General features: G+C 47.6%; 1 protein-coding gene across 1 annotated transcript in view; it reads left to right on the forward strand.

The window, feature by feature from the left end:
- Positions 1 to 22,334, forward strand: part of dnah9 (dynein, axonemal, heavy chain 9) — a 125,355-nt gene that overhangs the window by 14,659 nt on the left and 88,362 nt on the right. Inside the window, exons 3-5 of the mRNA XM_038790289.1 lie at positions 2,670 to 2,869; positions 14,045 to 14,234; positions 15,407 to 15,506. Coding sequence (XP_038646217.1) covers positions 2,670 to 2,869; positions 14,045 to 14,234; positions 15,407 to 15,506 — 490 coding nt within the window. The remainder of the gene's footprint in view (positions 1 to 2,669; positions 2,870 to 14,044; positions 14,235 to 15,406; positions 15,507 to 22,334) is intronic.

Consider the following 22,334-nt stretch of genomic DNA (forward strand, 5'->3'; position numbering starts at 1 on the left):
GGAGGCAGATATCGTAGCCTACGCCTCGTTGATCGCCCGAAGGCGGATCCTGCTGGGATGGAGAGCAGCCTCTCCACCCTGTGCCCTGGCGTGGCGGGGGGACCTGTTGGGATACTTGACCCTTGAGAAGGTTAAGTTTAAACTGAGGGGAAACTCGGAGGGGGTTCTACAAGTCATGGGCATTATTTATCATGCACTTTCAAGAACTGGATAACATCGAACATTAGTTTGGCGGGGGATGGGTGGGAAGGTTGGGGGGAGAGTGCTGTGTATATTAAAGACTATGGGTAATCCTGATTCCTTTTTGTCATTTGTTTATGTAAACATGCGGGCTGATGTTTGGGGCTTGGTGGGAGGATGGGATAGTTGTTATTATGGGGTTTGACATATCTGTTGCTGATTATTGTTTATTGTTGGTGGGTGTAAATACAGGAGAAAATATGAAAAAGGAGAATAAAAATATTTATTTAAAAAAAAAAGGCTGCCTTGACCGACCTGGTTAAACCAATCAACATGTAGATTAAAATCCCCCATGATAACTGCTGTACTATTTCTACATGTATCAGTCATTTATAAATATATAAATATATTTGTATACAGGCAGTATTTTATTGCCTGCCCCACCATAATGTTACTATTTGGTGGTGTAAAGACTACTCCTATCAGTGACTTTTTCGCTTTATTAATTCCTGATTTCCACCCAAATGGATTCAACCTTATCCTCCGTTGCACCGATGTCATCCTTTACTATTGCCCGGATGTCATCCTTAAATAACAGAGACATACCACCTCCCTTACCATCCACTCTGTCCTTCCGAATAGTTTAATACCCTCTGATATTTAACTCCCAGTCGTGACCATCCTTTGACCATGTTTCAGTAATGGCCACTAAATCATAGTCATTCACGGGACTTCTGGTGACGGCGGCTGGGAGGCAGCCGTGCGTTGGAGGGCTCCCGTTCGGGAACGGTAGTGTCGGGGGGTAATGCCCGGTCGTAAAGGCAGCGGAGGCAGCAAAAGTCGGGAGACAGCACAGGGAGGGGAAATGTCAAAGATCAGCAAAAAAAACGTCCGTGAAAAAAGCGTCTGAAAGTCCGTCGGGGAGTGGAAAGGTCACCGCGGGGTCAGTAAGGAAAATGGAGGCTGGAGCACCAGGGAAGGCCGCATTGGTTACGGCTGAAGAATTAGCTAAGGTGATGGCCGTGGAAGTCGAAAGGCAGTTTATAAAACACTTGGAGGCAATGAGGAAGGAGATGGGGGCGGTTTTGAAAGTGCTGGTGGAGGAGGCGATTACCCCGGTGAGGGCGGCGGTGGCGAACACAGTGGCGGAGGTGCGGGAGCAAGGCGAGGCGCTGAAGGAAGTGGAAGAGACGTTACTGCAGCACAGTGATCAACTTATCTCGATGGGGAAGGAGATACGGAAGGTGATAAGAGATCAACAAGGATCTGCGAGGCAAAATGGAAGACCTGGAAAACAGATCCAGGTGACAGAATTTGAGGATTGTGGGCTGCCCGAAGGATTGGAAGGCCTGAGGCAGACTGAGTATTTGCCACAATGTTGGTGAAACTATTGGGGGAGGATCCCTCCCGACATGAGCTGGATCGGTTCATTGGTCAGGGCTTTACGGTGGAGCTGGCGAGAAGGCGGGCTGCCTTCAACCGGGTGAAGAGGGCACTGTACATTAGCAAGGTGCAGTGCGGCATTGTATATCCAGCGAAGCTGACGGTGACCTACAAGTTCAAGGACTTTTATTTTGACACAACGGAAGCAGCGGAGGAGTTTGCGAAGGCAGAAGGACTGTGGCAGAAGTGAGAAATGGTCATGTACCGATGTAGCCTCATAACTGTATTTTTTCTTTTTTTTTGTTTCACTGTGTGCTGGTGTAAGGGCTATAAGAGCCAACGTTGTATATATTTGGACAAGGGAAGAAATGGGACTTTCAGTCATAATGAGGGTTCTTTGGGATGTGGGTGTGTATGCGGGGTTTGTGTGCTAAAGGGGACTTCTGGGTTTTTCCGGGGCCGGGGAAGGAGACCCGGGCGGGGGCCTCCACGCTGGCCGGTTTAAGCCGGCCAGTGAACGGGGTGAGGTGGGGAGGAGCGGCTGCGGCCATCGGAGTGGGGCAGAACAGGGTCCGAGGGGTCTAGCCGGGGTGGAAAGTTGGGGGAAGGAACCGAGGTTGGGGGGGAGGATTTTTACAAGAGGCAGTGGATGGGAGGAGTTGGGGACGGGGTGGTTTCATATTTGACTCAAGGCTACAATTAAGGTCCAATGCTGAGTGGCCCTGGTGGACCTGAACTATACAAACATGTTATTGGTGAGTAGATTTTATGTAATGGCACCATTGATTGTTTATGATATCATTTTAGTTAAGATTGAGTTGAGACTGCTTAGATTATGGGTCAGCCATACCTGTGCAATTTTCCGGTGTGTCGGGTAGATTTCCAAACCATGTCTGCGCTGGGAAAACTAATTGATTTGGTTTGTTCTGCAGATCTTGAACACCACAGCCAGACTCATAGCTTCTGTTATTTCCAGTGTGCTCAGCTACTGTGTAATGCTACATGTTTGTTTAATGTTGAACACTACTTCTTTTTACTTTGTACCATTTTACCATTCTCTTATTTTATATTGTTTTAGCTTACTTAAGTAATTCATGTCTTTCTAGGTTCTGGTTCCGATTTTGTCCAATATAAATAATCATTTGGGGTGGCCACAGGCTGTATGTCATGATGTCAGAAAACATATCGAAATAATAAGAAGCAAGATATTTGATGTTCATGGCCAAATGAAAGGAAAAACAATTTTGCCATTGCCTCTGGTTCCTGAAAGTATCTTTGAAAACCAAGAAATGGAAATTCAAGCCAAGTATGTTCTTTTACATCTGATACTTGCTTATCCATAGGCATTCAGAAGCATGAGAGGTGATCTTATCTTGAAACACATAAGATGCTGAGGGGACTTGACAGGGTGGATGTCGAAAGGATGTTTCCCTTATGGGAGAGCCGGGAAATGGGGGGCACAGTTTAAAAAGATGGGATCTCCCATTTAAGACCGAGATCAGGAGAATATTTTTCTCAAGAGAATCTTCAGAGAACAGTGGAGGTGGGATCATTGAATATTTTTAAGGCAGACAGAGGTAGATTTTTGACTAGCAAGGGAGTAAAAGGTTTCCTGGGGTAGCTAGGAATGTGGCGTTGAGGCCACAATCAAATCAACTATGACTTTATTGAATGGCAGTGCAGGTTCAAGCGGTTGATAGGCCTCCACCTACCTGTTCCTAATTTGTTGGTACATATGCAAGTTAAAAAATAATTTTGGAATGCACTATTAGTGAGTTTGATAACTTGTATAAAATGAGCAAAATACTGCAGATCCGGAATCCGGAACAAGAACAGAGGATGTTAGAAAAACACGGCAGATCTGCCAGCACATATCGGGAGAGAAACAGAGTTAACATTTCGAGTCAGAGACCCTTTTATCAATCTGTAATTAGCATTTTTACTTTGTGCAACACCTCAAAGAATATATCCAAAATTAAAATTGTAATTACATTTTACATATTAATATTATTCAACTTTTTGCACATTCTCCCCAACTGCGTGTGTCTCACCCCCCACAACCCAAAAAGATGTGCAGGGTAGGTGAATTGGTGAAGCTAAATTGCCCCTTAATTGGAAAAAATAATTGGGTACTCTAAATTTATTTAAAAAAACATTAAACTTAGCCACTGATGTCTTTTGATGTTTCACTTAAAGTCTTTTTTACTTTAGGGCGGCACAGTGGTGCAATAGTTAGCACTGTTGCCTCATAGTGCTGAGGACCCGGGCTCAATCCCAGCCCCGCGTCACTGTCTGTGTAGACTTGGTGTCCAAAATTGCCCTTCGTGTTGGGTGGGGTTACTGGGTTATGGGGATTGGGTGGAGGTGTGGGCTTGGGGAGGGTGCTCTTTCAAAGAGCTGGTGCAGACTCGATGGGCCGAATGGCCTCCTTCTGCACGGTAAATTCACAGTACAGGCCCTTTAGCCCACGATGTTGTGCCGACCATTTATCCGAATCTAAGATCAACCTCACCTATAACCCTTCAATTTACTGCTGTCCATGTGCCTGTCTTAAGAGTCGCTTAAATGACCCTAATGACTCTTGCCTCCACCACCTCTGCTGGCACTGCATTTCACTCACCCACCACTCTCTGTGCAAAGAACGTACCTCTGACATCTCCCCATACCTTCCTCCAATCACCTTAAAATTAAGTCCCCTCGTGACGCCATTTCCACCCTGGGGAAAAGTCTCTGGCTATCCATTCTATCCATGTTTCTCATCACCTTGTACACCTCTATCAAGTCACTTCTCTGCCTTCTTCGCTCCAGTGAGAAAAGCCCTAGCTCCCTCAACCTTTCTTCATAAGACATGCCCTCCAGTCCAGGCAGCATCCTGGTAACTCCTCTGTACCTTCTCCAAAGCATCCACATCCTTCCGCTAGTGAGGCGACCAGACTGAACAGACTATTCCAAATGTAGTCTTAACTAGAGTTTTATAAAGCTGCAGCAAACCCTCGCGGCTCTTAAACTCAATCCCCCTGTTTATGAAAGCCAACACACAGTACGTTTTCTTAACAACCCTATCAACTTTGGTGGCTACTTTGAGGGATCTATGTACGTGGACCCCAAGATCCCTCTGTTCCTCCACACTTCCAAGAATCCTGCCTTTAACCCTGAATTCAGCATTCAAATTCGACCTTCCAAAATTAATCACTTCATTTATCAAGGTTGAACTCCATCTCCCACTTCTCAGCCCAGCTCTGCATCCTGTCGATGTCCTGTTGTAACTTGCAACAGCCCTCAACACTATCTACAACTCTCCCAACCTTTGTGTCATCGGCAAACTTACTAACCCACCCTTCCGCTTCCTCATCCAAGTCATTTATAAAAACCACAAAGAGCAGAGGTCCCAGAACAAATCCTTGCGGGACACTGCTGGTCACTGACTTCCAGGCGGAATACTTTCCATCCACTACCACTCGCTGTCTTCTTTCAGCCAACCAATTCTGTATCCAGACAGCCAAAGTTCCCTGTATCCCATGCCCCCTAACTTTCTGAATGAGCCTACCATGGGGAACCGTATCAAATGCCTAACTGAAATCCATATACACCACATCCACTGCCCAACCTTCATCAATGTGTCTCATCACATCTTCAAAGAAATCAATGAGGCTTGTGAGGCATGACCTGCCTCTCTCAAAACCATGCTGACTATCTTTAATCAAACCATGTTTTTCTAAATAATCATAAATCCTATCTCTCCGAATCCTTTCCAATATTTTGCTCACCACAGACGTGAGACTGATGGGTCTGTAATTCCCAGGGATTTCCCTATTCCCTTTCTTGAACAGGGGAACAATATTCGCCTCCCTCCAATCATCTGGTACTACTCCAGTGGAGACTGAGGACGCAAAGATCATTGCCAACAGTGCAGCAATCTCCTCCTCCCTCGCTTCCCGTAGTAACCTTGTGTTATACCGTCAATTTACTATGAGACCATGCGAACGAATGAATATAAGGCTTTATTACCTGCCAGTGTCTGCTGTCCAAATGAGTGCCACCCACAGGTGGCTGGTCTATTTATCGCCCCGGGCAGGGCGGAACCAGAGGCGGAGCCCATCGGGGTTCCAGTATAAGGTCATAGGTCACAGCACTATACAGACAGTTCATACTTCGGTGAATACATTCACCCCCTGTTTAAAAAAAAAAATCAAGTCCAGAGGGGGCAACGGAGGGTCATCAAATATTCAGTCTGTCTGGAGGCCGGATTGTTCTTTTAGACCTCCTTAGCTCTGCCGAATGGAAAAAAAAATGAAAATCGCTTATTGTCAAGAGTAGGCTTCAATGAAGTTACTGTGAAAAGCCCCTAGTCGCCACATTCCGGTGCCTGTCCGGGGAGGCTGGTACGGTGGGCACGGTTGTTTAGGTGGTGACTCCGGGGGCGTGGTGGCTGGAGCTTGAGCTTCAGTCCGGTGTGTCGGAGATGGTTGAGGGGTGGGGGTAGGCACAGGGGTGGTGGGTGGCGGCAGTGCGGGCGCGGGACAATACAGGAAACAAGGGGGGCATAAGGAGCGCTGGGGGTGGTGGTAGGCAGTGAGGAGGGGGACGCGTTGGCAGGGGAACCAGCTGGTGCCAGATCCCATAGGGAGACCGTATCTTGCCGCCCGTCCTGGTTCGCGGCGAAGGCATACTTGGGGTTGGCGTGCAGCAGCTGGACCCTCTCGACCAGGGGGTCGGTCTTATGGCTCCTCGTATGCTTCCGGAGAAGGACAGGTCCCAGAGTTGTCAGCCAGGATGGAAGCGAGACCCCGGAGATGGACTTCCTAGGGAAGACAAACAAACGGTCATGAGGGGTCTCATTCGTGGCTGTGCAGAGGAGCGATCTGATGGAGTGGAGGGCGTCGTGGAGGATCTCCTGCCAGCGGGGGATCGGGAGATTTCTAGACCGGAGGGCCAGAAGGACGGCCTTCCGTACCGTCGCGTTCTCCCTCTCCACCTGCCCGTTTCCCTGCAGGTTATAGCTCGTAGTCCTGCTCGAGGCGATGCCCTTACTGAGCAGGTACTGACGCAGCTCAAGCATCATGAACAATGTGCCCCGGTCGCTGTGGATGTACGCAGGGAAACTGAACAGTGTGAAGCTGCTATGCAGTGCCTTTATAACCGTGGCCGAGGTCATGTCGGGGCAGGGGACAGCGAAGGGGAAACGGGAGTACACATCAACGACGGTTAGGAAGTATACATTATGGTTGATGGAGGGGAGGGGCCCTTTGAAGTCAATACTGAGGCGCTCAAAGGGCCGGGAGGCCTTTACCAGGTGGGCCTTGTCTGGCCGGTAGAAGTGCGGTTTGCACTCCGCACAGACTTGGCAGTCCCTGGTCATGGCCTTGACCTCCTCAGTGGAGTAGGGCAGGTTGCGGGCCTTAATAAAGTGGGTAAGCCGGGTGACCCCCCGGCTGGCAGAAGTCATCGTGGATAGCCCAAAGTCAGCTATCTTGCGCGCTGGCGCATGTGGGACAGGGCGTCTGGGGGCTCATTGAGCTTCCCAGGACGATACTTGATTATTGTAATTGTAGGTGGAGAGTTCGATTCTCCACCTCAAGATTTGTCATTCTTAATTTTGTCCCGTTGTGCGTTGTCAAACATAAAGGCACCCGACCGCTGGTCGTTGACGAGGGTGAACCTCCTACCGGCTAGGTAATGCCTCCAGTGATGCACGGCTTCCACTCTGGCTTGTGCTTCCTTCTCGACCAAGGAATTTCAGATCTCGGAAGCGTGGACAGTTCTAGAGAAAAATGCTACTGGCCTTCCCGCCTGGTTGAAGGTAGCGGCCAGGGCGACGTCTAACGCATCGCTCTCTACCTGAAAAGGGATGGACTCGTCCACTGCATGCATTGCGGCCTTCGTGATGTCGGCCTTGATGCGGCTGAAGGCCGAGTGGGCCTCAGCCGTCAGGGGAAATGTGGTGGTTTTAATAAGTGGGCGGGCTTTGTCCGCATAATTGGGGCCCCACTGGGCATAGTAGGAGAACAGCCCCAGGCATCGTTTGAGGGCCATGAGGCTGTGGGGAGGGGGTAGTTCCGTGAGAGGGTGCATACGGTTGGGGTCGGGCCCTAGGACTCCGTTCTCCACGACGTAACTGAGGATCGCTAGTCGGGTAGTGCAGAAAACGCACTTCTCTTTGTTATATGTGAGGTTGAGGGATTGGGTGGCCTGGAGGAACCTCTGAAGGTTGGCGTCATGGTCCTGCTGATCATGGCCGCAGATGGTAACATTGTCCAAATACGGGTATGTAGCCTGCAACCCTGGTCCACCATTCGGTCCATCGTTCTCTGAAAAACCGAGGCCCCGTTAGTGACGCCGAAAGGGATCCTGAGGAAGTGGAAGGTTCGGCCGGCTGCTTCGAAGGCAGTGTAGTGGCGCTATTCCGGGTGTATCGGGAGCTGGTGGTAGGCCGTCTTCAGATCGACCGTTGAGAACATCCGGTACTGTGCGATCTGGTTGACCATCTCCGCTATGCGGGGGAGGGGGGTACGCATCCAGTTGCATGAACAGGTTAATTGTCTGGCTGTAGTCCACAACCATCCGGTTCTTTACCCCGGTCCGGACGACCACCACTTTTGCTCTCCAGTGGCTGTTGCTGGCCTCGATGATCCCTTCCTTCAACAATCGCTGGACCTCCGACTTGATAAAAGTCACGTCTTGGGAACTGTACTGCCTGCTCGTGGTGGCGATGGGCTTACAGTCAGGAGTGAGGTTTGCAAAGAGTGAAGGGGGGGGGGGGACTTTGAGGGTCGCGAGGCTGCATACTGTGGTGGGGGAGGGGGGGGTGAGGGTCTGCCGAACTGTAGGGTCAGGCTTCGGTGACTGCATTGGAAGTCTAATCCAAGCAGTAGAGGGGCGCAGAGGTCAGGGAGGATGTACAGCTTAAAATGAGCGTACTTGGCGCCCTGCATCGCGAGGTTAGCGATACAGTACCCCCGGATCTGGACCGAATGGGATCCGGAGGCAAGGGAGATTGTCTGGGATGCGGGGTAGATCTGAAGGGAGCAGCGCCTTACCGTGTCAGGGTGAACAAAGCTCTCCGTGCTCCCGGAGTCGAAAAGACAGTGTGGTCTCGTGCCCGTTGACCCGGACGACCATCATGGAATCTTTCAGGTGCTTTGGCTGCGACTGGTCGAGGGTGACTGCGCCAAGCTGCGGGTAGCCTTTGTGGTCGGCGGTATCACAAAATGGTGGCCCCAGTGAGTCGCACGTGTCGGGCTGGGTCAAAGATGGCGACCAGGATGGCCGCCCCCATCGGTAGCACATGTCAGCCGGTGACGGAGCCGGTGACCAAGGTGGCGGCCCCCATCAGTCGCACGTGTCGGTCGGTGTTGAAGCCGACTGGCCAAGATAGCGGCCCCCACGAGTCGCACGCGGTTGATGACGCATCTGAAGGGGGCATTCCCGGATGGCACGCAGCCACATTGCGGAGTCTACGGGCCTGTGAGCCCACGGGTCGGGCCTGGTGAGTTTTCGACTTCTGGGCTTTAGGTCGGCCCAGACAGACTCTGGTGAAGTGTCCCTTTTTGCAACAGTCGCTGCACGTTGCTATACGGGCTGGGCAACGCTGCCGGAGGTGTTGTCACTGGCCGCAGAAGTAGCACTGCGGTTCCCCGGGCTGTACGGACAGCCGCGTGGCACAGGCTTGTGACTTAGTCGGGTCCGATGGGGGCCGCGACGATGGTATCCACGAGGGGTTCGCCGGGTCCGTGGGGAACACACGGAGGCTCTGGTCGGCCACCTCTAACGAGGTGGCTAGTTTTACCGTGTCCCGCAGGTCAGTAGTCCCGTTTTCCAACAGGCGCTGCCTGATATAGTTCGATCGGAACCCATCCACGTAGATGTTCCGGATCTGTAGCTTCATGTGCTCCTCCGCCGTCACATCTCGATAGTTGCAGTTCCTTGCGAGTAGGATCAGGTTTTCCAGGTACTCGTCCAGCGATTTCCCGGCGCGTTGACGGCAAGTAGTGAGGAGGTGTCGCGCAAACACCTCGTTTACGGGCTTCACGAAATGCGCTTTGAGGGTCGTGACCGCCGCCTCATACGTGGCAGCTTCGCTATCATCACGTAGATTCGATGGCTTACCCGAGCGTGGAGGAGTTGCAGCTTGAGGGTTTCAGAGGGAGGCATTGCGGAGGAGTCGAGGCCTCGAAACAGCGAAGCCAATGTTCGGAGATCTCCTTAGCCTCTGTTGCTCACGCGTCGAGCTCGAGTTTATCTGGCTTTAGAGCGGCTTCCATGGCGCTGTCGCTGGATAATAAATTGTTATACCGTCAATTCACTATGAGACTGTGAGAACGAGTGAATGGCTTTATTATCCAGGAACTCGCCTGCCAGTGTCTGCTGTACAAATGAGTGCCACCCACAGGTGGTCTGTATATAGCCCTGGGGAAGGCGGAGCCAGAGGCGGAGCCCACCGGGGTTCCAGTACAAGGTCCTAGGTCACAGCTCTATACAGACTGTTCATACTTGGGTGAGTACATTCACCGCACCTTGGGTATATCCCGTCAGGCCCAGGGGACTTATCTAACCCGATGCTTTTTAAAATTTCCAGCACATCCTCCTCCTTAATATCAACGTGTTCAAGACTATTAACCTGGTTCACACTATTCGCATGAGCAACCAGGTCTCCCCCTCCTCGTGAATACTGAAGCAAAATATTCATTTCGGGCCTCCCCCATCTCCTCAGACTCTCAGTACAAGTTCCCTCCACTATTCCTGATCAGCCCTACTCTCACTCTGATCATCCTCTTATTTCTCACAAGTGTAGAACGCCTTGGGGTTTTCCCTAATCCTTCCCGCCAGGGCTTTTTCATGCCCCCTTCTAGCTCTCCTCAGTCCATTTTTGAGTTCCTTCCTGGCTACCTTGTAGCACTCCGGAGCCGAGTCGGATCCTTGCTTCCTCTTTTTATAAAATAAAATGTTTTTATTCTCCATTTTCACATTTTCCTTCAAAATTTACACCCCACCAACAAGCAGTAAACGGTAACAGATACAAAGTCAATACCTTTAACATCAACAACGATCCCATTTTCCCACCACCCCAATCAACGGCCCACCTGTCAATATAAGCATCATGGTCACCATTAACCCATAGAGTTCCCAACGCCTCCCCCGTGTGGAGGCCCCCACCCGGGTCTCTTTCCCCCTTGCCCGGCTCCAGGAAAAACCGAGAAGTCCCCTTTGGCACACAAACCCCGCATACACACCCACACCCCAAAAAACCCTCATTACGACTGAAAGTCCCATTTCTTCCCTTGTCCAAATATATACAACGCTGGCACCAATAGCCCATACACCAGCACGCAGTGAAACAAAAAAAAGAAAAAGTACAGTCATGAGGCTACATCGGTATGTGACCATTTCTCAATTCTGCCACAGTCAAATGCCTTCGCAAACTCTTCCGCTGTCCCAAAATAAAAGTCCTTGAACTTGTAGGTCACCCTCAGCTTCGCTGGATATGCAATGCCGCACTGCACCTTACTAATGTACAGTGCCCTCTTCATCTGGTTGAAGGCAGCCCTTCTCGCCAGCTTCACCGTAAAGTCTTGGTATACGCATATACCAGCTCCAGCCCACTGCACCACCTGCTTCTGCTTAGCCCAGCACAGGACCTTCTCCTTTACACTGTACCCACGGAAGCAGAGTCACTACTCTTGGCGGTTCACTCGCCTTTGGTACAGGCCTCCATGACCGATGAGCCCGATCCAGCTCATGTCGGGAGGGATACTCCCCCTCCCCCAATAGTTTCGCCAACATCGTGGCAAAATACTCAGTCGGCTTCGGTCCTTCCACTCCTTCGGGCAGCCCCACAATCCTCAAATTCTGTCGCCTGGATCTGTTTTCCAGGTCATTCATTTTGCATCACAGATCCTTGTTGATCTCTTATCACCTTCCGCATCTCCTTCCCCATCGAGGTAAGTTGATCACTGTGCTGCTGTAATGTCTCTTCCACTTCCTTCAGGGCCTCGCCTTGCTCCTGCACCTCCGCCACTGTGTTCGCCACCGCCGTCCTCACCGGGGTAATTGCCTCCTCCACCAGCGCTTTCAAAACCGCCCCTATCTCCTTCCTCATTGCCTCCAAGTGTTTTGTAAACCATCTTTCGACTTCCACGGCCATCACCGTGGTTATTTCTTCAGCCATAAGCAATGCGGCCTCCCCTGGTGCTCCAGCCTCCATTTTCTCTACTGACCCCGCGGTGACCTTTCCACTCCCCAACGGACTTTCAGCCGCTTTTTTCACGGCCGTTTTTTTTTGCTGATCTTCGACATTTCCCCTCCCTGTGCTGTCTCCCGACTTTTGCTGCCTCCGCTGCCCTTAGGACCGGGCGTTACCCCCTGACAATGCCATTCCCGAACGGGAGCCCTCCAACGCGCGGCTGCCTCCCGCCTGCCGTCACCGGAAGTCCCCAGATCCTTGCTTCCTCAACCTTACGTAATCTTCCTTCTTCCTCTTGAAAGGAAGCTCCACTTCTCTTGTCATCCAAGGCTCCTTCACCTTACCATTCCTTCCTCATCTCAGTGGGACAAAACTGTTCAGCACTCGGAAGAAATGCTCCTTAAACAATCCCCACATTGCTGTTGTGCATTTCCCCAAGAACAATTGTTCCCACTTTATGCTCCTCAGCTCCTGTCTAATAGCAGTATAATTTCCCCACCCCCAATTAAATACCTTCCCATACTGTGTGTTCCTATCCCTGTCCATGACTATGGTAAAGGTCAAGGAGTTGTGGTCACTGTCACCAAAATGCTCTCCCACCGAGACATCTGACACCTGGCCTGGTTCGTTGCCAAGCACCAAGTCCAATGTGGCCTCCCCCCTAGTCGGCCTATCTACATATTGAGTCAGGAATCCTTCCTGTACACACCTGACAAAATCTGCTCCATCCAAACCATTTGAACTAAGGAGGTTCCAGTCAATATTAGGGAAGTTGAAGTCACCCGTGACAACAACTCTGTTACTTCTGCACTTTTCCAAGATCTGCCACCCAATCTGTTCCTCTATCTCTCTGCTACTATTGGGGGAGGGAGGGGGGGGGGGGTCTATAGAAAACTCCCAATAAAGCGACTGCTCCTTTCTTGTTTCTCACTTCCACCCATACTGATTCAGTAAACAAACCCTCCTCAACTATCTCCTTTTCTGCAGCTGTGGTGCACTCCCTAATTAACAGTGCCATTCCCCCTCCTCTTTTACCTCCCTCCCTATTCTTCTGAAAACATCGAAACCCCGGAACATCTAACAACCATTCCTGCCCCTGTGAAATCCATGTCTCCGTAATGGCCACAACATAGTAGTTCCAAGTACTGATCCATGCTCGAAGCTCATCTCCCTTATCCCTGACACTCCTTGCATTGAAACAGACACTTTAACCCATTCCACTGAGTACAACTTTGACTACAACTTTGCCCTATCAACTGTCTATCCTTCCTCACAGACATGCTGCATACTATTGTTGCCTGTTCAGCAGCTACCCTATCCTCTGATCCATAGCTCTGGTTCCCAAACTAGTTTAAACCCTCCCGAAGAGCTCTAGCAAACCTCCCGTCCAGGATATCATAACAACCTTTGTTTTTATCTTTACTCATTCTCATTGCACCTGTGTCATAGAGTCATAGGAGATCTACAGCACAGAAAAGGCCCTTGGGCCCATCCTGTCTGCACCGGTCAAAAACAACCAAAGTTTTCTAATCCCATTTTCCAGCACTTGACCTTGTATGCCTTGGCATCATAACTGCGCATCATCTTCTCTAGTTAACTTTGTTTCCCCGTGGCAGTGCCTCCAAATGTCTGCAGGCCTCAGATGCAGTCCTCTCTCTAGTGGAAAAAATTACTTTGTTTTGAAAATGGTTACTGAAAGTAAGCAAATGTAGTTAGTATAAACTTGGGTTTAGAAGTTTAAAAAAAAAAAATCCTAATTTGTTGCAGAAAAGGTGAATTGCAGGATCAGGGCATGGACGCAATTGAAAAAAGAAGTGGGACAGGTGCTTGGATTAAAGCAGGATCATGATCTTCAAATAAGGCTATAGATGGGGAAAGCACAGTGAACACGAAAAAGGTGATCTAAGCTGGACAGCAGGAAGAAAAGAGAGAGAGACACAACTGTCTGGTCCTAAAGAGTAATTAGATTGGTTGAGAATAGGTGGAGCGCAGAACAAGAACTGACAAGACATGTCAAAAGTCAGTGAAAGCTAAAGGCAGCAAAAATGTCATTATGTGCCTTGCTTTTTATTCTCAGGGAAGTTCAGTGGAAAGAAACAAAATGATTTCCAGACTAGCAAATCTGCCATAGCATGGCCTCTTGATGGACAATTGACTATTGAAAAATATTATTATTAATCTTCACATCTGTAGTTTCAAGGTTAACTGTTACCCAGCATGTTAGCAACATATGCAGATGTAAACTGGCCAAATTATTCCAATCGATCTAACTGACTATGTTATTTTCTGTTACTTTCATAGCCTTCCACAAATGGACAAATCCGTTCTTCATTCAATTGAGTCCATGGTCATCCAGTGGATGCATCAGATAACAGATGTTATGAAACAAGATTCTGTTGATGACTTATTTGAAGAAACAAATCCTGCTCCAAGTTCAGAAATTTTTTTTTGGATGGCAAGGAAAGAAAACCTGCTTGGAATATATAAGCAGGTTTGTATGCAGAACCAAATTGAAACTAATTTCTTGTTTCTGCCGTTTGGTTTCAAAAAAATGTTGAACCTACAAAGGCAGTATTGAATGATAAAGCTGGATGTTTGATATGTTTTTTTTTATTTAAAATTTAAAAAAAAATAAATTTAGAGTACCCAATAATTTTTTCCAATTAAGGGGCAATTTAGCGTGGCCAATCCACCTACTCTGCACATTTTGGGTTGTGGGGGCGAAACCCACGCAGACACTGGGAGAATGTGCAAACTCCACACGGACAGTGACCCAGAGCCGGGATTGAACCTGGGACCTCAGCGCCGTGAGGCAGCTGTGCTAACCTCTAGGCCACCGTGCTGCCCAGATGTTTGATATGTTGCCGCCTATTTAAAATATAATCTGCCATGCCACATTTCTGTTTTACCCTGCCGGCGGGATGCTCCATTACACTGGCTGGTCAATGGGGTTTCCCATTGTGGGGCAGCCACACGCCGTCAGGAAACTCCTGGGCTGCCGGCAAAACGGAGCATCTCGACGGCGGAGAATCCTGCCCCAGGTGTTAAATAATTTGCTGGAACACAGTTAAAAATACTTTTAGTTTCTATGCAAATGACATGTAAAATACTATGATGAGGTATGTAACATCAAACTTATTAGTGTTCAAGCAAAGCATCTAAGCATAGATGTAGCTGATAGTAATCTCATTTTTCTCTCATCAGATGCTGACAGACCTGCATTTAAATAAAAACCCAATAGTTTGCAGTTTATTTTCTATTTTTCTTCCCAAACTTTGTTTGTCTGTGACTGGTGCATTAGGTTAGTGTACTGATGTGCCACAAAATAGTATATTCACATTTATGATTCCTCACAGGGCAACTTCACAATTTCCTCTGCTTCATTACATCCAATGCCAAGTTTCTCAGAACAATTTCTCGACCAGAATAACGAAAAATGTAAATGCATGTTTTCTTTCCTGTGCTATCCCAGATATAACCTAGCTCTTGTTTATCTATTGACAGTGACAGAAGTTGGTGAGCAAAATACCTGCCCATCATCACAGCAAGATCATATTACTGTTTATGTTTCTTGCATAAGACATTAAAAACATTAAGCTTTTGCCAAATCAAATGGCAGAGTCGATTTTTTTTACCACAGTAAAATTGTATTTTTCTTTACAGCTCCAGAATCCCAAGGTTTCCAAAATAGCTAATATTCTGAGAATTGTAAAAAGCAGCTATTATTTGACCTTCAAAAATACCATCTTGAAAATAACAGAAGGTAACTCACTGTCATTACATTTTGAACATGTAATGCTGTATCTAATGTTTCAAAGTTAATTAAGCAAATGTTTGGATATGTAACAGTGCCACAGAAGTTCAGACACAGCATTGAAGAATGCTGATTCTTAATTGTGTTTTTTTTTAGAAAAATGTTCATTAAAAAATTGCCATATTAAAAAAAACCACCCAAAACAATTAAACATAAATACACTATAGAAAAGAGAAACAAAAAAGCAAAAGCACACATTACCTTTAACACACAAACTAAACTAAACGCCATAACAACTGGCAATGACTAACTCCATTAAAATAGGAAATAAATGGTTGCCATCTTTGTTGAACCCCTGCACCGATCCCCTGATGGCGTATTTGCCCTTCTCCAAATGTAGAAATGACATGAGGTCACCCGACCAAGCCGAGGTGCTTGGCAGCGTAGGAGACCTTCACCCAAGCAGAATTCACCTCTGGGCTGCCAATAAGGTAAAGGCGAGGACATCCGCCTTCACCCCAGACTGAAGCACCGGCGAATCTGACACCCCAAAAATGGTCACCAGTGCATCCAAATATACACTGAGTATCTCTGACATGGAGTTAAAGAAAGAGACCCAAAAACTTAGCAACTTTCGACAGGCCTAGAACATATGTTTATCATTAGTCATTTCCCGAGAGTTGCGCGCTGACTCTGAGAAGAATCCGCACATCCCAACTCCAGTCAGGTGTGCCCTGTGCAAAACTTTGAATTGAATCAAACTCAGTCAAGCACATGAAGATGTGGAGTTGACTCTGTGAAGGGCCTCATTCCACATCTCACCATTAAGAATAGGACCAATTCGCCCTCCCATTTTGTCCTCACCTCACTCAACAGAGCAGAATCTGCTAAAAGAATACGGCCATATATGTCCAAAATAGACCCCCTATTTAGCCTAGCTAGAGACTAAATCTTCTTTAACAGGGAAGAGGGTGGTGCCAAGGGAAAGGAAAGCCTTGTGCGGAAAATTACACATTTGAAAATGCCTGAAAAGGCTGGAACCAGGAAGTTGAAATTCCCCAGCCAATTTCTTAAAACTAGCAAACCTCCCCTCTATGAACAGATCCCCAAACCTCTCCAGACCCTATCCCTCCCACGACTTAAACGTTGAGTCCAAACCAGCGAGTAGGAAAAGGTGATTATTGCAGATGGGGGCTAGCATAGGCTAAAATGTTGCTGAACTGCTTCCGAACCCTCCAGGTGGAGACCACCACTGGATTCGAGGAAAACCTCACCAGGGAAAAAGGCAATGGTGCAATAACTATTGCACAAAGACTAAGCAGTGCAGCAGCTTGCTTCCGTTCATCCCCATATGAAACCGGGATTGCTAAAACACAATATCTTCTGAATGTTGGCTGCCCAAAAGTAAAACAATAGATTGGGCAGGGCCAGGCCCCTCGACTGTCTGTCTCTTTGGAGTAAAACACCACAGATTCTGGAGTCTTACCTTCCCAAATAAAAGAGGACATCAATTTGTTGATTTGGAGACACTGAAAGAGAAATAAAAATCTCAAGAGCACGTTAATTTTAATAGTCTGAACCCTACCTGCCAAGGATAGGAGGAGGCTATCCCGCCTCTGCAAGTTTGTTTTGACACTGCCCACCAGATTAGTGTAATTTAATTTATGAAGGGAGGCCCAGTTGTAGGCCACCCGGACCCCAGATAACAAAAGCTAGCCTTGGCTACGTGAAAAGGTAGCATCCCCAGTTGGGCTCTCCTCCCAGGGGGGTTGACTGGGAAACATTCACTCTTGTCCAAGTTCAACTTGTACCCCGAAAAGGAACCAAAAGGACGAAGCAGCTTCATTATCTCACCCATGGAGGGTATGGGTCCGTAATAAAGAAAAGTAGTTCTTTAGTGGGAAGAGACACCTGTGCATCACCCCTCCCCGATTTACCCCCCTCTTAATAGAGTACCTCAATGCGAGTGACCCTATTGCCAAAGCAGGGACAGTTAACATCCCAGTCTCTTGCCCCTATTCAACGAAAAATAACCAGAGTTCAGGAGATTCATACAAACACTTGCAGTGGGGGCCTTGTACAGTAGCCAAATCCAAGAGATGATAAATTTGTGGCCAAAACCTAACCTCCAAAGATTCTCAAATATATACTCCCAGTCCATTCTATCAAATGCCTTCTCGGCATCCAGGGAAACACTCAGCTCTGGTTTGGGCACCGAGGGGGGAAAGGACAGCATTCAGCAGGTGATATATATTGGCCAATAATTGTCGAACCTTCATGAAGCCCGTTTGATCCTCCCATAAGTCCCGAAAGATGTGCTATTAGATAATTTGGACATTCTGAATTCTCCCTCTATGTACTGAACAGGTGCCGGAATGTAGCGACGAGGAGCTTTTCACAGTAACTTCATTGCAATGTTAATGTAAGCCTACATGTGACAATAAAAATTATTATTATTATGGCGGATGCTGGGTGGGGCTGGTTTCTGAGTACTCAGCCACCACCACTGAAGGGAGGAGAGTCCTATCTACCATTTTAAAATAAATCCGCGAATATACCTGATGCACATGCGGAGAAAAACAAAAATCCTTATCGCCTGGGCGCAAGAAGGTTCTTCCCCCCCCCCCCCCCCCCCCCCAATCAACTCATCCTGCTGAACTCCAACGAGTACAGACCCCAAGTCCTCAACCGTCAATCAACTCATCCTGCTGAACTCCAACGAGTACAGACCCCAAGTCCTCAACCGTTCCTCATAAGACAAGTTCTTCATTTCAGGGATCATTCTTGTGAACCTCCTCTGGACCCTTTCCAAGGCTAGCACACCCTTCATTAGATATTGGGCCCAAAACTGCTCACAATACTCCAAATGGGGTCCCTGGTTTTGTATTCTAGCCCTCTTGACATGAATGCTAACATTGCATTTGCCTTCTTAACTCCTGACGAATCTGCACATTAGCTTGAAGAAAATTGTGAACAAGGACTCCCAAGTCCTTTTTGGCTTCTGATTTCCTTAACATTTCCCGAATTAGAAAATAGTCTATGCCTAAATTCCTCCTTCCAAAGTGCATAACCTCACACTTTTCCACATTGTATTTCATTTGCCACTTCATTGCCCACTCTCCCAGCTTGTCCAAATCTTTTTGCAGCCCCTTTGCTTCCTCAATACTATCTGTCCCTCTATAGATCCTTGTATCATCTGCAAACTTGGCAACAGTGCCTTCAGTTCCTTCTTCCAGATCATTAATGTATATTGTGATAAGTTGTGGTCCTAGCACAAACCCCTGAGGCACACCACTAGTCAAGGGCAGCACGGTAGCATGGTGGTTAGCACAATTGCTTCACAGCTCCAGGCTCCCAGGTTCGATTCCCGGCTCACTGTCTGTGCGGAGTCTGCACGTTCTCACCGTTTCCGCTGGGTTTCCTCCGGGTGCTCCGGTTTCCTCCCACAGTCCAAAGATATGCATGCTAAATTGCCCTTGGTGTCCAAAATTGCCCATAGTGTTGGGTGGTGTTACTGGGTTATGGGGATAGGGTGTGGGTTTGGGTAGGGTGCTCTTTCCAAGAACTGGTGCAGACTCGATGGGCCGAATGGCCTCCTTCCGCACTGTAAATTCTATTCTATTCTATATTCTGTGAAAATGACCCCTTGATCCTAATTCTCTGACTTCTGCCAGTCAGCCAATCCTCTATCCATGCCAGCAGGATATTACCCTGAACACCATGGGCGTTTAACTTATTTAACAATCTCCTATGCGGCACCTTGTCAAAGTCCTTCTGGAAATCTAAATAAATCACGTCTACTGGTTCTCCTTTGTCTAACTTCCTTGTTATCTCCTCAAAGAACTCTAACAGATTTGTCAAACACGACCTCCCTTTGACAAAGTCGTGTTGACTTGGTCCTATTTTACCATGCACTTCCAAGTACTTCGCAATCTCATAATAACAGACTCTGAAATCTTACCAATGACCAAAGTCAGGCTAGCCGGCCTATAATTTCCCATCTTCTGTCTCCCTCCCTTCTTAAACAGTGGTATTACATTAGCCACATTCCAGTCCTCTGGGACCCTTCCTGCCCCCAGTGATTCCTGAAAGATCATCACCAATGCCTCCACAATTTCCTCAGCTATCTCTTTTAGGACCCTGGGGTATAGTCCATCCTGTCCAGGTGACTTATCCACCTTCAGACCTTTCAGTTTCCCCAGAATCTTCTTCTTAGTAACGGTTAGTGTTAGTGCACTCACCTCTGCCCCCTGGTTCTCCTGGAGCTCTGGCATCCCACTGGACTCTTCTAACATGAAGATTGATGCAAAGTACCTATTCAGTTCTTCTGCCATTTCTTTGTTTCCTATTATTACTTCTCCAGCCACATTTTCCAGTGGTTCAATGTCTATTTTTGCCTCTCTCTTACCTTTTATGTATTGAAAAAAACTCTTCCTATCTTACTATCTTACCTTACTAGCTAGCTTGCACTCATACTTCATCTTCTCCCCCTTATTGCTTTTTAGTTGTCCTCTGCTCACTTTTAAAGGCTTCCCAATCGTCTGGCTTCCCACTAATCCTCACCACTTTGTATGCTTTTACTTTAGCTTTTATGGTGTCCTTGACATCCCTCGTCAGCCATGGATGCCTTGTCCTCCCCTTAGCATGTTTCCTCCTCCTTGGGATGAATTTCTGTTGTGCCTCCCTAATAATCCCCAAAAACCCCTGCCATTGCTGTCTCACTGTCCTCCCTGCTAGGCTCCTTTTCCAATCAACTCTGGCCAGCTCCTCCTTCATGTCTTTGTAGTTACCCATATTTAATTGTAATACTATTACATCTGATTGCAGCTTCTCCCTCTCAAACTGCAGGGTAAATTCTATCATATTGTGGTCACTGCTCCCGAAGGGTTCAATCCCAGTGGAATAAGAGAATCTGGGCTTGGAATCCAATCTTGGATCCAATCTAGGGTCCAAGACACCGTTCAGGTCCTCCCCCAAAATTAGTTGATGCAAGCCTAAATCGGGTAGGGAGGTCAGCAAGGTATTAATAAAATTTGTATCAGCCCAGTTCGGGGCGTAAATATTAATAGTATCATATTCACCGGGATGCCCACCAGAGAACCACTGACAATAATGTGTTTGCCATTTGGGTCGGCGAAAATCTTGGGGGCAGAGAACTGAACCCTTTCATTGGTTGAAAGTGCCGTACCCCTGGCCCTACCAGCAAAACATAATTGAAAGACCTATCGTAGCCACCCCTTTCTCAAGTTTCTGACCCACAATGGGTCTCTTGCAGAAACACCATATTGAAGTTTAAGCTCTTAAGGTAAGCAAGTACTATCGACCTTTTTCACTGGGCCATCCTCCACTATGCCCCCAAATTTGAAGTCCGCCATTTCCACCAAGATAAATTATCCATCCAAGATGGATACTCAACCAAATCAAAAGACTGGAGAAAGAGAAATCTGCAGACACGGTCAGCAAACTTAACCCCCCCCCCCCCCCCCCCCCCCCAACCTCACGCCACCGGTTTAGCTCACTCAGCTAAATCGCTGGCTTTTAAAGCAGACCATGCAGGCCAGCAGCACGGTTCGATTCCCGTACCAGCCTCCCCGGATAGGCGCCGGAATGTGGCGACTAGGGGCTTTTCACAGTAACTTCATTGAAGTCTACTCGTGACAATAAGCGATTTTTATTTCATGTTTTCATTCTGTTGTAACTCCGCTAATTTTCCTGAACTAAAAATATCCGCCTCAACCATCTGATCAAAAATCGTTTCTGATAATTGCACTTCAACTTTATCTTCACTCTTTGATTTCTCCTCTTGTCTTAACCTGTGACTTTGTGACCTTGTTACTACACAATCTGGAAAAATCCCAGGATATTTGTTCTTCAACACTTCAATTGTCTGATTTTCCACTGGCTTATCAACCACAGTAGGCATCACTCCCACCTGTGATCCAGCTATATCATTACCAAAGATAAACTGTATTCCTGGTCAAGATAGTTTCTCTATTACTCCTCCTACTACTTCATCACTCTTCACTGGACTTTCCAACCTTCTCTTATATAATGGAACACTCCTCTGCTCAACCTGAATTCCACATAGAACATAGAACGATACAGCGCAGTATAGGCCCTTCGGCCCTCGATGTTGCACTGACATGGAAAAAAACTAAAGGCCATCTAACCTACACTATGCCCTTATCATCCATATGCTTATCCAATAAACTTTTAAATGCCCTCAATGTTGGCGAGTTCACTACTGTTGCAGTTAGGGCATTCCACGGCCTCACCACTCTTTGCGTAAAAAACCCACCTCTGACCTCTGTCCTGTATCTATTACCCCTCAATTTAAGGCTATGTCCCCTCGTGCTAGCCACCTCCATCCGCGGGAGAAGGCTCTCGCTGTCCACCCTATCTAACCCTCTGATCATTTTATATGCCTCTATTAAGTCACCTCTTAACCTTCTTCTCTCTAACGAAAACAACCTCAAGTCCATCAGCCTTTCCTCATAAGATTTTCCCTCCATACCAGGCAACATCCTGGTAAATCTCCTCTGCACCCGTTCCAAAGCTTCCACGTCCTTCCTATAATGAGGCGACCAGAACATATTACCACCTTTTCTGGAAATATTCTTCCCAAACTGCATAACTCCTCAACTCTTACCATTTAAAGATTGACTAGCTCCCATATCTCATAAATGGTGACTTCTTTACCTGCTCCTCCTGATATACATGAGTATTACCCGCACAAGTAAATTCTTTAAAGAGATCTGGCACCTTCTTATCAGTCATCTCTTGATCAGGCTGTACAATCTTTTGCACCTCCTTCCCTTCACTTGGGCGTTCCTTTAC

Source organism: Scyliorhinus canicula, chromosome 2 (genome assembly GCF_902713615.1).
Source record: "Scyliorhinus canicula chromosome 2, sScyCan1.1, whole genome shotgun sequence".
In the NCBI taxonomy this organism is placed as follows: domain Eukaryota; kingdom Metazoa; phylum Chordata; class Chondrichthyes; order Carcharhiniformes; family Scyliorhinidae; genus Scyliorhinus; species Scyliorhinus canicula.